The sequence below is a fragment of the Silurus meridionalis genome, chromosome 10 (genome assembly GCF_014805685.1).
Source record: "Silurus meridionalis isolate SWU-2019-XX chromosome 10, ASM1480568v1, whole genome shotgun sequence".
Taxonomy (NCBI): Eukaryota; Metazoa; Chordata; class Actinopteri; order Siluriformes; family Siluridae; genus Silurus; species Silurus meridionalis.
In genome coordinates this window covers 19,429,195-19,443,588 of record NC_060893.1, presented here as the reverse complement: position 1 = coordinate 19,443,588, position 14,394 = coordinate 19,429,195, and the positions used below count along the sequence as shown (strand labels likewise).

At 38.4% G+C, this 14,394-nt stretch overlaps 1 protein-coding gene across 1 annotated transcript; it reads right to left on the bottom strand.

Moving 5' to 3' along the window:
* Positions 1–267: 267 nt before the first annotated feature.
* LOC124392827 (histidine--tRNA ligase-like) lies at positions 268–14,394 on the bottom strand. The gene is made up of 13 exons (XM_046860064.1): positions 14,238–14,394; positions 10,914–10,955; positions 10,687–10,806; positions 9,502–9,597; positions 8,704–8,829; positions 8,426–8,533; positions 5,215–5,313; positions 4,540–4,633; positions 4,333–4,460; positions 3,552–3,818; positions 2,971–3,087; positions 1,607–1,753; positions 268–408 (listed from the first exon to the last, which is right to left on the bottom strand). The coding sequence occupies exons 1-13, from the start codon at positions 14,289–14,291 to the stop codon at positions 349–351; spliced, it is 1,458 nt and encodes a 485-aa protein (XP_046716020.1). The 5' UTR covers positions 14,292–14,394; the 3' UTR covers positions 268–348.

The window sequence follows — 14,394 nt, the reverse complement described above, 5'->3', positions numbered from 1 at the left end:
CTGCATCTTCCTGTATAATTTTACATTAAGCTGCTGCCACATGATCGACTGATTGCACAATTACATTAACAAGCAGTTCTACAGGGGTTCATAATCAAGTGTTCCCTTTATGTATCATGTAGTTTGGGGGGGGTTTTGTGTTTATTAACTTTAGTGATAACTTGTCAACAGACCAAAATAAAACAGTTATGCTAGTGTGATTAAAACAAAAACAAATTTACATACAAGTTACAGTCAAACAAAATAAAAGCAAATACCAGACACCAGTAATGTAAAAGAACATTTTTATTGAACATTACAACTAACATTACAACTATTAAAACTAACATTGCAACTTACTTTAACTATTTAAAGATTTATTATCCGCCTCTTGATTTCTTCAACCACTTGGTCCCTGGACACATCCACCTGTGTAGAACAGACATTTACATTACTTTTACAGCATTTGGCAGACAATGTATACAACTGAGCAGTTAAGGGGCCTTGCTCAAGGGCCCAACAGTGACAGCTAGGTGGTGTTGGGATTTGACCTCACAACCTTATGGTCAGAATTTTAAAATATTAACCACAGAGCTTCCGACTCCATGTAGTGAACAGATACAATATATTTTATATTGTTTTCAAATACTCTAGAGTTTGCTAAAAATAAGTTTGCAGAACTGAACTTCTTGGCCTCCGCAAAACAGTGCTGCATTTGTGCTAAACCCTGAGAACACCAGCCATACAGTAAAGCATGTTGGGAGCATTGTGTCCACTCAGGCCTCTACAATTCTGTTAATGTTGGATTGCTGATCGGAAGGTAATTTCAAATCCTACACGGACAAAGATGCCTGGGTTTTTCCTGGTTCCACAAGCTTCAAGCCAAAAAAACTAACCCAATACCATTAGACCAATGAAATTGTTGAATGGGTTAAGGTGAACCAATGAAATTCTTTATATAAAATTGGGTGTGCTCCCACTGAATCCGGCCGCACCACATCATAAATATGGATGATGTTACTCTGACGTTTGACCTGCCGCTCACTCGGACTGTCAACAGGAAAGGAGAATCAATCGTCACGCTGAAAACAACCGGACATGAAAAAACTTACTTTAACTGTGTTCTGAGCTGCACGACATTGGAGAAAAGCTTCCACCGATGGTGATTTTTAAACACACGACGATGCCAAAAAACTCTCGAGAGAAATAGTTGTGAAAGGAAGGAGGAAGACAGTGAACAATGACTTTCTTGGTAGGCTACTGTTTAGATACAAGCTGTGTAACAGACACTGTTTTTCGTTAAAGCCTGTGTAAAGTTAATTAGTTTCAGTGTAGACGGCTTATAGACAGGTGCGGCTTATTTTTGTTCAAAATAAAAATCTTTGTAAAATTCAGTGGGTGCGGCTTTTTGTTGATAGAAATGGAACCACCTGGACCTGACTAATTATTTTTATGCCTTTTGCTAGAAAACTGACATCTAATTATTTCGGCTCTTGAACTAATGGAAAATCAATATTCATTTGATTCTGATTTTCACTGAAGCAGCACCATGTGAGTGGAAAGAGTACGAATGTAGGAAGGTTAAAAAGACTCTAAAGCTCTGATGGTTTTATGGCTGAGCTCTTACCTCTTCTCGGGTGGCCACATTGCGGAGTTTGACTACTCCATTTTGTATTTCCTGTTCCCCCAAAATGGCCACCAAGGGGATGCCTGTCTCCTCACAGTGCTGAAGCTGAGTCAGCAGCTTGGGGTTTTTTTTATAAAGCACCTCAGCCTGTGGGGCAGAGTGAGAGAAATAATTTAATAATCAAATAATTTAATGAAATAAAGCAGTCAAAGACCTTGGTGTGATTATTGACTAATCTTTCCTTTGAGTAAATAACATTTCAAGAAAAAACTTCTTTCACTTTAGAAATATTCCTAAATGAATAAATATGATGTAACAGGTTGCAGAAAAACTAGTTCATGCTTTTATTACATCTCGATTAGATGACTGTAACACTTTATGTTTGGGTGCACTTACCAGATTCAGTGTAATCTGTGTCCTAAATACATTTCACATAGATTTCAAAATACTACTACTGACATATAAATCACTGAATGGTCTCGTGCTGCAGTATCTGAGCAAACTTCTGCACTATTATGTTCCTCCATGCCTACGTAGATCAAAAGGTGCAGGCTATTTGTTGGTAACTTAAATAATTAAGACTAAAGCAAGTAGCAGATTTTTCTCTTATGAAGCCCACAGTTATGGAACAGCCTTCCAATTAGTGTTCGGGACTCAGACACAGTCTCAGTGTTCAAGTCACGGCTGAAAACATAGTCAAGCCTTTTGTCAGTAGATTTTTCTCGGGTAAAGGAGCAGATCTGGAGGGATCATGGATATTCGGTGAACTGGGATATTTGCATGTTGTCGTCCCACCAATTGCACACGTTCACTCAAGTTTGCTGATGGTGGTGTGATGAACTCTCTCTTATCCCAGAGATCCCTCATGTCTTTGTTACATCAGCAAACATTGTTTGCATCAGTGGACTGGGGTTCCATGAAATTACGGAGTAACACATGAGCCTTGAGGATGGATTTGGACTGTACTTACAGTCTACTATAATGGCTCAGGACCACAAGTTGCATGTAAATGTTTTTCACTGCAAACCTCAACAACAATGAACTATAACAAAATGACATTCGGTGCCACCCAGATGAGGACGGGTTCCCTCCCGAGTCTAGTTGCTCTTGATTTCTTCCTCATGCCATCTCAGAGTTTTTCCTTGACACATTCCCCTCTGGCTTGCTCATTTGGAAGAAATTAACTTACACATTTTTTATCACGGCTTCACAAATTTATTGAATAATTAATCATGACAATTAATTTTTTAAAATTAATTCATTAACAGATCGGGGGAAAAAGGCCCGGCAGAATCAGCCCTTTAACTGGGCAACCTTGATGTTTGAATTGTTTGTTAAAGCTTAGCCTTTTACGATCTTTTTACCTTAATTCCTGCATCCCACAATTCATTTGTAAGTTTGAGTCTCTGCTCCAGGAGATTCTTCTGTGCAGAAGCCACCAGAACTTGTGTTTTTGTGGTGCGGATTTTCTCTGCAGATGTCTGGAGAGAAGCAGAGAGGAAAACACCAGAATGAACAGAATGTTTTTTTAATTTAGAATAAACAGTGTTTTTTTTGGGATGCTGACCAGCTTTATGCTGGTCAGCATCACACTGAATTCTGAGCTTATCCCAGGAATACTGGGTATGAGGTGAGAATACACTCAGAGATCAGATTTAAGTAGCGTGATAGACAAATTATCAGCCTGCGTTCCAACAGGAAGTAATGTTTGTGTGACAGTGTTTAAATAAATACTGCATATGTAAACACATCCTTAAATCCAACACTGACATCTTTTTAAACAGACAGACAAACAGTAATATTGTTTAGACAGGCAGATAGATAGACAGAACAGATAGAACAGACAGACAGGTTAATGGATAGCTAGACAGAAAAGACAGACGATAATGTATGAATTTTAAGTATTCTCTTTCTTTCTGTGTACTGTATGATGTGTTTAGCTCACCTTCGCCTTCTGCTCCAATATGCAGAGGATCCTTTCAATGCCGATGCTGAGACCCACACAGGGGACTGTCCTCCCCTTGGAGTCACACTGGCCTACCAATCCATCATAGCGGCCCCCGCCTGCCACACTGCCCACACTGCCCGCATTCACCCCTGCCCTGTCCCCGGCAACTGGCACCTCTGGCTGCAGAGTCTGGCACAGCACAGCCTCATAGATTACACCGGTGTAGTAATCCAAGCCACGTGCCAGACTCAGATCAAACACCACCTACACACACAACGAGAGAATTGATTTACAACGTTACTGGTTTAAACACTGCTGTAAAAACAAATCAACACAAACTGATCAGATTTTTTTCACCTCAATAAATACAATGAAATTAAATCTCATTAATTGGGGTTGATATGAATCCCTGAGCTTCTCAGCTTAAGAAACAGCAGATTTCAACTACGCTATCAATTTTATTATTTTCAGAGGCTGCTGTGTGTTTGTGTGTGTAATTTACCAGGATGGCATCAGAAAAATATTATTCACACTTCACTATGCAAGCAAACAAGTCAGACATTTCAGACGTATTTAACATCACTGTGCAATTAATCAGGTACTTATTTATTTTTAGTATTAGAGATCCACCTGGAATCCAATAATTTATGTTAAAACACCTGATATTTAGAGATCCTTTAATGGCCTGTCTTTTTTTATTCATTTTTAAAAGTGCTTTACAAATACAACTGAATTTAATCAAATGTCGGGAATGATCCAGTCTTCTCTCTGATCTCACCTTATCTGTGATTTTGAAGCACTGCAGGTAAACAAACAGAAGTTTCATGTCGTTTAGGCCGGCACACGCCTGCTTATTCTGAGACAGCTTTGGGTCCTGCAGCAGCTTCTCTGCCAGGTCCAGTCCACCTGTGACACACAAAGGGACAAAGGTCACTACTTGAGTGGATTCAAGGTAGAAGTTCCCTTAAAGCAGAAGGTAACTCACCCTGCATACTGACATACTCCCCAATCTGATCAGCCACATCCTCGGAAAGACCTTTTTTGTTGATTAGTTCACTTTTTACATCTTCCCATGGCATCTACACACACACACACACACACACACACACACACACACACACACGGTCAATTTACATACTGCATATTTAAAACAATTATCCAAATACATAAAGCATGTTTGAATCCAAACAAGATTTTCAGGTTCTGTTCTTTAAGAGCTGAAACACTACACATGCACATACACAACATGGTCCTGTATTGGAACTTAAGAAATTGCAACAAAAGTATTTCTTGAGCAAGACCCCTAACCCTGTTACTATACTGTATTTACATGGTTGACCTGCATTTTGACCTCCGCTTCCTAACATCACTGGGATATGTGAAGAGTTTCACTGTGTTGTAATGTACATGTGACAAGTAAAAATCCCTTTTACCCTTTTTACTCTTGAATTCTCTGTAAGAACAGTTACTGTGGAGGAACGAAAAGCTGCATCAGTCTGCATTTTATATTTAACATTATATATTTTTTTAGCTATTTGCGATTAGCCAGTGAATTACTCGGTTGGATGCCTCCATGTGCTTTTATCGACACAGTTTCACCGGAGTGTTTTTTAAATGGTTTTTCACACTGATTTCACCTAAATGATATAAAGCTTCTCACCTTGTCCAGTTTGTCCACGGTTGAGCAGATGGTGCAAAATTTTTCATCTGGTACGCCGCACACCGCAGACATACCGTCTAGAATGCGCCGGTCATTCACCTGTAACGCCATGGCAACCAGGTAACACTCAGTAAGTTATATTTTACTGAAATGGTCAGCAAAAGTTATTTACAGCATTATATTATAGTAGACCTTTTGTTATTATATGTAAATATATATGAGTCTAAGTTGTTCAACTTGGGAGGGAAACTAGAGGAATAAATGCAAATAAAATTCAGATACTGATTAATTCATTCCAAAGCAAAGACATTAACAAAAATTTTATTAAGTCTATTTCTATTGGGTGGAAATGTTTCAATACATATGCAACACACTGTATGGTACAATCATAATTTGGGGATTGTTTTATTTTTTAAAGTAATGAATTGCAGTGTTGAGATTCAGCATAAACCTTTCAATGGAAAATTAACAGATTTGAGAACTGATGTTGATTGATGATGTGGTGTTGGTTACTAAACAAAATGTTTTTTTTTTAGTCCAGCTCATGCTACATAAGACAGAAGGCAATATGTCCAATTTACACCACCTCTTTTAATTGGAGAAAAAAAAGCGATTGCAGGTTTTTTAAAATAACCAACACGTATCGATCTCTTTGTCTGTCTATCACCCCATCTCCAATTCTCTCTATCTACAAATTATATACAGTGAGGAAAATAAGTATTTAAACACCCTGCTATTTTGCAAGTTTTCCCACTTAGAAATCATGGAGGGGTCGGAAATTGTCATCGTAGGTGCATGTCCACTGTGAGAGACATAATCTAAAAAAAATAAATAAAAAATCCAGAAATCACAGTGTATGATTTTTTTAACTATTTATTTGTATGATACAGCTGCAAATAAGTATTTGAACACCTGAGAAAGTCAATGTTAATATTTGGTACAGTAGCCTTTGTTTGAAATTACAGAGGTCAAACGTTTCCTGTAGTTTTTCACCAGGTTTGCACACACCGCAGGAGGGGCTTTTGGCCCACTCCTCCACACAGATCTTCTCTAGATCAGTCAGGTACTGGCCTGTCGCTGAGAAGCACAGAGTTTGAGCTCCCTCCTTCTCTATTGGGTTTAGGTCTGGAGACTGGCTAGGCCATGCCAGAACCTTGATATGCTTCTTACAGAGCCACTCCTTGGTTATCCTGGCTGTGTGCTTCGGGTCATTGTCATGTTGGAAGACCCAGCCTCGACCCATCTTCAATGCTTTAACTGAGGGAAGGAGGTTGTTTCCCAAAATCTCGCAATACATGGCCCCGGTCATCCTCTCCTTAATACAGTGCAGTCACCCTGTCCCATGTGCAGAAAAACACCCCCAAAGCATGATGCTACCACCCCCATGCTTCACAGTAGGGATGGTGTTCTTGGGATGGCACTCATCATTCTTCTTCCTCCAAACACGTTTAGTGGAATTATGACCCAAAAGTTCTATTTTGGTCTCATCTGACCACATGACTTTCTCCCATGACCCCTCTGGATCATCCAAATGGTCATTGGCAAACTTAAGACGTGCCTGGACATGTGCTGGTTTAAGCAGGGGAACCTTTCGTGCCATGCATGATTTCTCACCTTCCTTAGGATCATTGAGACCCCACGAGGTGAGATCTTGCATGGAGCCCCAGTCCAAGGGAGATTGACAGTCATGTTTAGCTTCTTTTATTTTCTAGTGATTGCTTCAACAGTGGACCTTTTTTCACCAAGCTGCTTGGCAATTTCCCCGTAGCCCTTTCCAGCCTTGTGGGGGTGTACAATTTTGTCTCTAGTGTCTTTGGACAGCTCTTTGGTCTTGGCCATGTTTGTAGTTAGATTCTTACTGATTGTATGGGGTGGACAGGTGTCTTTATGTAGCTAACGACCTCAAACAGCTGCATCTAATTTAGGATAATAAATGTATTGGAGGTGGACATTTTAAAGGCAGACTAACAGGTCTTTGAGGGTCAGAATTCTAGCTGATAGACAGGTGTTCAAATACTAATTTGCAGCTGTATCATACAAATAAATAGTTTAAAAATCATATATTGTGATATCCAGCTATCACAATATATGATTTTTAAACTATTTATTTGTATGATACAGCATCCTACGATGAAAATTTCAGACCCCTCCATGTTCAAATACTTGTTTTCCTCACTATATATATATATATATATATATATATATATATATATATATATATATATATATAGTGCACATATGCCTTTTGTTGTTAAATGTTATGCGATGAACGGAGGCGAAAGCCGCGCTTGGCGGCGCGGAACGTGGGAGAAGCAAAAGCAAAAAATGAACAGCGGCAGGATCGGGGGGAATCCGCGGTGCGCTTTGGGAAGAAAAGCGCAGCCGTTGAGAGAGTGCCGGTGGGAAGGCATGTACCGGGATACACATGAGCGATAACAACGACCGCCGTGAACCAACATATACCAACAATAACGGACGTTGAGAGTGTGGAAGTTTAAATAGGAGCTGGTGATGATGATAAACGAGCACCATATGTGCGCGATTGAAGCCGGGAGCTTCAGAAAGCGGCCGAAAGCACCTGACACGCTGAAGGGGCGCCGAAGGGCGTGGCAGGTGGATTCTGACAGATAAACATGTACTGTATGTATTTTTATAGCATGCCTTCATCAAACAAATCGCGCAACGCTGTTGTGTAAAAACCCTTCAAAACACGTGCATGCACATTCTCATTTATTAACGCACATCATGTACATAAAGAAATTTCAAGCACGTTAATATACTGCCGCCATTTTGATTTTCGTTTATCTCGATCATCGGTTATCTCGATGCTTTTTGGCGACCCCCAGGACATCGAGATAACTGGGTTCCACTGTGTATATATATATATATATATATATATATATATATATATATATATATATATATATATATATATATATATATATGATGAGGTTTTGTACGGTGGAGGTTGAGATTTCTTAAGACAGATTTGTAGTAAAAAAAACTGTTATTAACAAGGACGAGAACACAGTTCTACTGAAAAACTTCATTCCAGTACATTGTTTAACTGGAAATACATTATTAAACAGATTATCGTTTTTTTTTTTGTTGTCTTGGTGTAATGTATAGAATTCGAATATGTGTGAAAAAGAAATTGGATTTTGGCAAAAAAATTCATGCCAAATAAATCTGTATATTTAAGGAGTCTGACCTTAATGCGGAAGTCGCCCAGGTCCAGCTCACGCAGGATCTCGTAAACAATGCGCAAACACTCTGCATCAGGGATCATCGGGTCGTACTGTCCTGCAATGTCAAAATCCTGTAGCACAGGGGAGAGAGAGGGGTTACAATATCTGAAATCAGTGACAACAACTAAACAGTTTAAACTGATAAAGCAGTGCTTTAAAATAAGCGGTATTTAAATAAATTCCCATGTGGTGTTTGAGATCAGCAGTGTGTTAGGACGTGTATTGTACAGGAAACACTCACACACTGGCAGAACTCTCGGTAGCGGCCCCGGGTCATGACTGGGTTGTCTCTGCGGTACACTTTGCCGATGTGGTAGCGCTTGATGTTCGTGATATTGTTCATGGCCAAGTAGCGAGCAAAAGGAACCTGAAAAGTAACCAGTTAAGAAAACACAACACGCACAACAGTGATGGTAAACAAAAAAAAAGTTTCTATAAATTAGTCATTTCATTATGAGATCACGATCACTGATGTTATGTGCTGTTTGTTTTTACACATGAGAATGCGGGATATATTTATTTATATTAATGATTTAATTATATTATGAGCCTATTTTCATGCTCTTTTTTTATGTTTGTAGAAAGTTTCATTTTACATGGAGTGTTAAGTTGGTTTGTTATCCAGAATCCATTTTAAAAACGATTGATTAATTGGTTATCTGCAAGTACAATCCAACCTAGATATCAGTATCAGTTGATCTCTACCAGAAATATCACAGTTTTTAATGTCTTTAGTATTGCAAAATTGCTAACAAATACAGGAAGCTCAAGCTCCATTTCTAAATAAAGCTGAATTAACACATTACTATAACCACTGTGGATATGAATAAAGCCCACATCTGGTTCTAATCTAAATTTTTATCTAGATTATTTACAATTATAATATTTAACTGGATGTGTTTATGTATAATAGCTAGGGAGCCTTGTATTTTATTTTAAAACTGATTTGAGAACAGGCCATAACGACTTCCTTAATAAAAATTCAACATTTACAGCCAATCAGAGCACAGTGTCAGCATCAATCATTAAACTAGGATACGGTGAGGTCGTATCTGAGAGAAAGCTGCTCTCCATTCTCGTCCTTCAGGTTGTAGATTAGTTTGAATTCTTCACCATTGATCCCTGTCAATGTTTCCTAAATACAAAAAAAAGAACAATTTATTTAGACTGTATTATATTATAATATTGCCAGCATGCGTGGTCTAGTCATACTGTACATTGTACAACAATCATGAATTTAAACAATCATGTATGAAGAAGGGTTGACAGTAGACATTGTATACTAATGAAACATACACTATAAGTATTAGGACACTTGACATTTCTGACCAAAAGTGTTACCAAGAAGTTGGAGTAACACAGTTGTATAGGATTTCTCTGATGTGGTAGCATGAAATTTTCCTTTCACTTGAACTAGGAGACCCAAACCTCCAAAATCTAGTAGAACATCTCCCCATAAGAGTGGAGATTATAACAGCAAATGGGACTAAATGTGAAACACAATGTTCAAAGAGCACATACAAACCTTATGTTTAGGTGTCCATAAACATTTGTCCATATTTGGTGTATTATCTGGTGATCTCCTCTTAGGGAATCTCACACATTTGTGCGATTTACATTAAAACCACAAACGAAACACAACATCTGTTCTGAACACTTTCATGGGTGAAACCTTAAAGTTACAGATTTCTCTCTCTGACTGATTCACAGCACAGAGACTGTTAGCTGCTAAGTGACTAACGGCTAACGCTTGTGGATTCCTTAGTTTTATGTCCTGCTTCAAGACTTTCTGTTAAAAGGAGAAAATCCTGAAATGTCCACATATCAAGGGAGTGAATTGCAAAAATAGATTGCATTAATTTTAATTATTCTATATTTTTTATAAAATATATTTGATATTATATATTTATTAATATTATTTTATATATTATTTATCTAAACAGGCTTTTTATTTACAGTTTTTTAAAGTTTTAAAAATCTAAACGTGTTGATGTTCACAAATAATAAAAATAAACTGCGTTAATAAAAAAAAGACAAGCTAATTTATGTTTTGCATTTTTTTCCCCCTACAGTAACCGTACCAAAATTAAACCAAACAGTTAACATCCGAGGTACATACAGAACCGTGACTTTAGTGCCTACACATAAATGTTCAGGTCTTCAAAGCTTTGCGTGTGTGTGTGTGTGTGTGTGTGTGTGTGTGTGTGTGTGTGTGTGTATATACCTTGAGCTCAAAAACAGGGGTGTCGATAGTCACAGCATTATGCCGTTCAAAACAGCTGACAATAACACTTAGCACCTTCTCTCTTATCATCATCTGTTTGGAATTGATATCCCTGGTCCCCTACACACACAAACATTTACAACATCAAATATACCATCTAACCAGAGTATATCACTACTGTACATAAACACACACACATATACACACACACTCTCTCTTGCTTCTACCTTCGCTGTCTTTAGGACAAACTTTTGTTTGGCTTCATCGATCTGTGAGGAAAAATAAAACTTAATGAATACAAATAATAATTACATTTATAATTGTGGGACATCAAGAACAAGGACAGAAGTAGGATATCAAGGCATCCAGAGTTTATTGTCATATGTACCGGAAACAGTGTGGACATAAAGAAAAATCAGAAAGATGCAGGACTTAAAATAACAGGTTAATGAAATGATTGTAGTGGAAATGCAAGTATGTGCAGACAGAAAGTGTACAATTTAATAGTACAGTATCTACATATGGAACGTGTCCAGTGTGTGAGGGAAACATGTAGAAAATGCATGTGCAAAGTCCTGCAGAAGTAGATTCAGTAGTTGTCCATGTTATTATTCACATTTGTAAAGAACTATAAAAAATTATGGCCTCCGATTGGACATGATTTGGAAAAGCACACACCTCACTATAGAAACTGTGTGCCTTTCCAGATCATGTCCACTCAATAAACTTTTACACAGGTGGACGCTAATCAAGGTGTAGAAACATCTCAGCAATGATCAAAAGAAATTGGAGGCACCTGGGATACATTTCATGTGATATTTCTGGGTTTTTTTAAATAAAAAAAAAATAATAATTTCTAGAATTCTGTTTTCACGGTCATTATGGCATAGTGAGTGTAGATTGTGTGCAACATATACAGAGGTAAACTGTAGTCTATGATGTAATGGTGAGAGAGAGATGTAAAGATGTTGTAGGGTTGTAGACAATTCTCAGGATATTAAATGAAAATTGGTGGTACTTTTGTGATCACTAATATTCCCCACAAAATAAAATATGCAGATGTGAAGGACTGATTGAAGAACATTGGACAATTTCACAAAATACTAAAAGACATTTAAGCATTTTCTTACACATTAAATTATATCTGTTGTATATGATCTGGGAAACTGATAAAGGAAGATGACCACGTTTGGTCCTGAGCAAAGACTCAGGTCTAAAGCAGAAGCCAGCTGAAGTAGGAACCCTTGTTTATTTTGACAAGGTGACGCATACTGAGGTTAATCTAGATGCAAATCCTGTAGGCATCCGAGCCGTGTTGATTCAAAAACAGTACAAAATAAAAAAGTCCCCATGTGTAATTTCAGCTTAACTAAATGTGAGCAAAAATACTCACAGACGGAGCGTGAATCGTTGTCTTTAAAATCAACATGTGAGAGACTTGTCGTGAGATCCATAAATATATGGAAAAAGTTTGACTTGATCGGAGTATAAATCGCTTGAAACTATCTATGGCCTGCGGTCAAATCCATGTGCTCACATAGAGAGGAGGGTTTTAAGACTACAACAGTATGATTTTCGAGTTTTCTACATTCCCGGCAAACAAAACACAACAGACCTGCTTTCACAACTTGTCTGTGGAAAGAATAGACAACAAACACATAAGTATAAAGCTGAAGAATATGTGAGATCTGTGGCAGGGAATGCAACTTCAAGAGCAACACCAAACAGAACCTTAAAAGTAAAGTATGATGGTCATGGATTAGGACACAGAGAGGCATGTCATTTCATGTCACTGATGTAAATTAGGTTCTGTTTAATGCCTACTATGCCCAAATGTCCTTCATGAGCTTGGTTTAGAGCTCTCACTCGGAGTGATTGTGGTAATAAATGCACCCCTGTATTCTAACTGTCCGATCAAAATTAACTCCTTGGCAGTAGGAGTGTATGACTTCTTATTCTTTCGGCTTCTCCCATTATGGGTCGCCACAGCGGATCATCCTCGCAAGCCACATATTTGATTTGGCACATGTTTTATGCTGGATGCCCTTCTTAATGCAACCTTCCGCATTTGTCCGGGTTTGGGACCAGCACTAAGAGTGCAAAGGCTTGAGCAGCCCTAATGAGTGTATGACTTGTATTCATCAAAGCATCTGCTGCCGATGCTTCCTCCACAATTCTTCGTAAATGCTCTTGGAGTAGCATTCCCAGCCACAGATCTCACATATTCTTCAGCTTCATGCTTATGTGTCTGTTGTCCAGTAAGGCATATGAATTGCTCAGGCAGAAGGCCTAGACTGGAACAAGGAGCTCCAAAGGAGCAGAAGGCCAACCTGAATGTGGTTGTTAGTTTGTCCGTCAACAAGACTTGATCTCCTACTTCCAGCTGTGAATTCTTTGTCCCAGTAGTGAACGGCTTAAAACTTTTTAAAACTACTGCGGGACAAAGAATTCACAGCTGGAAGTAGGAGATCAAGTCCTGATGAGACAGAAAATGACGGACAAACTAACAACCACATTTAGCACAGTCCTGTAAACTGTTGTGTCCAGAAAAGGAAACACTCTGACCATTAAAGATTCAGATGGAACACAATATAAAACCACATTTGAGAAGAAATTCTCCAGTGAGAACACAAATGACAACCCAGTTGAAAGACAAACTGAAAGCAGAGACAGAACTAACAGTCAGGGACAGGTGAAAGTGATCCAGAGCGAGACACTAGATAGTGGTGTAGCTACACAAATGTAGCTGCACAAATGAGGTCAGAGGAGAAAAATCACATGCACCGAAACACTGTGAGATGAATGTTCTTGCTATATTCATAAGATGTGTTTTAAAGAAATCTGAACTCAATATGTTTTTAGATTAAAATGGAAATAGAAGAGAAATATTTTGATTTAACAGAGAAAGATAAACAAATGTTTGCTTTTGCAAAACATCACTTTTGCGTTTTTAGTGACACGATGATGTGCTGAATAGGAAAGTTGATTGTTCACAATGTTCTCTGAGTAGTTCAAAAAATGTGTTTAACTCTAGCAAAGGGGAGATGTCGTGTATCAGGAAAGATGCGTGTGACGTCATTAGGTATGAAGGGGTGATGAGGAAAGATGGCAGTTGAGTTCACAAAAACTGTCACGTGTCTGATTGAATTCAGTGTCTTTAGTATTTAGCAAAGACACGCCCATCACCCATTAGTCCATTTTTTTCTTTCCCTGATTATTTATTACCCTCTCCACCTGAAACTGCCCCAGCAATCTTTCCAGCTCGACTACCCGCTCTCTCTGACCCACCTGTTTACAAGTCATCAATACACTTCCAATTATTTAGCATCCTTGCTGCCTTTCTCTTACCAGTCGCTTTCTTTAATTCCAATTTAAGCAGATTTACACCTTTTATTTCACCTTCTTTCTGAAACTTAATAACTACTTTATATTCTTTGTCACCTCGTTCCCCCAATGTACACGCATCACTTTTTCCTCCACTCCAACCCGAATTACTACTTGTACCTAATGTCCTTCCTTTTCTAATCCTGATTTTCATTTTAACTCCCTACCTGCTTTCCCTTTCCACCTTTCTCCTTCTTTCGTCGTCTTTCCTCTCCTTCCATTTTTGCCAATGCTTCGCTGCGTGTAATAAGAAAAACTCATGCCGCTCTACTTATATACTCGGTCATTTGTTGTTAAAAGTTGCTTAGCGACACTGTGACGACC

Excerpts from the sequence above, each read along its gene's own strand:
- LOC124392827 (XM_046860064.1), bottom strand. The coding sequence starts at position 14,291 with ATGGAAGGAGAGGAAAGACGACGAAAGAAGGAGAAAGGTGGAAAGGGA. Across the intron at positions 3,819-4,332 it reads GCTTCAAAATCACAGATAAG|GTGGTGTTTGATCTGAGTCT; the intron begins GTGAGATCAGAG and ends TTGTGTGTGTAG. Across the intron at positions 409-1,606 it reads ATGTGGCCACCCGAGAAGAG|GTGGATGTGTCCAGGGACCA; the intron begins GTAAGAGCTCAG and ends TGTTCTACACAG.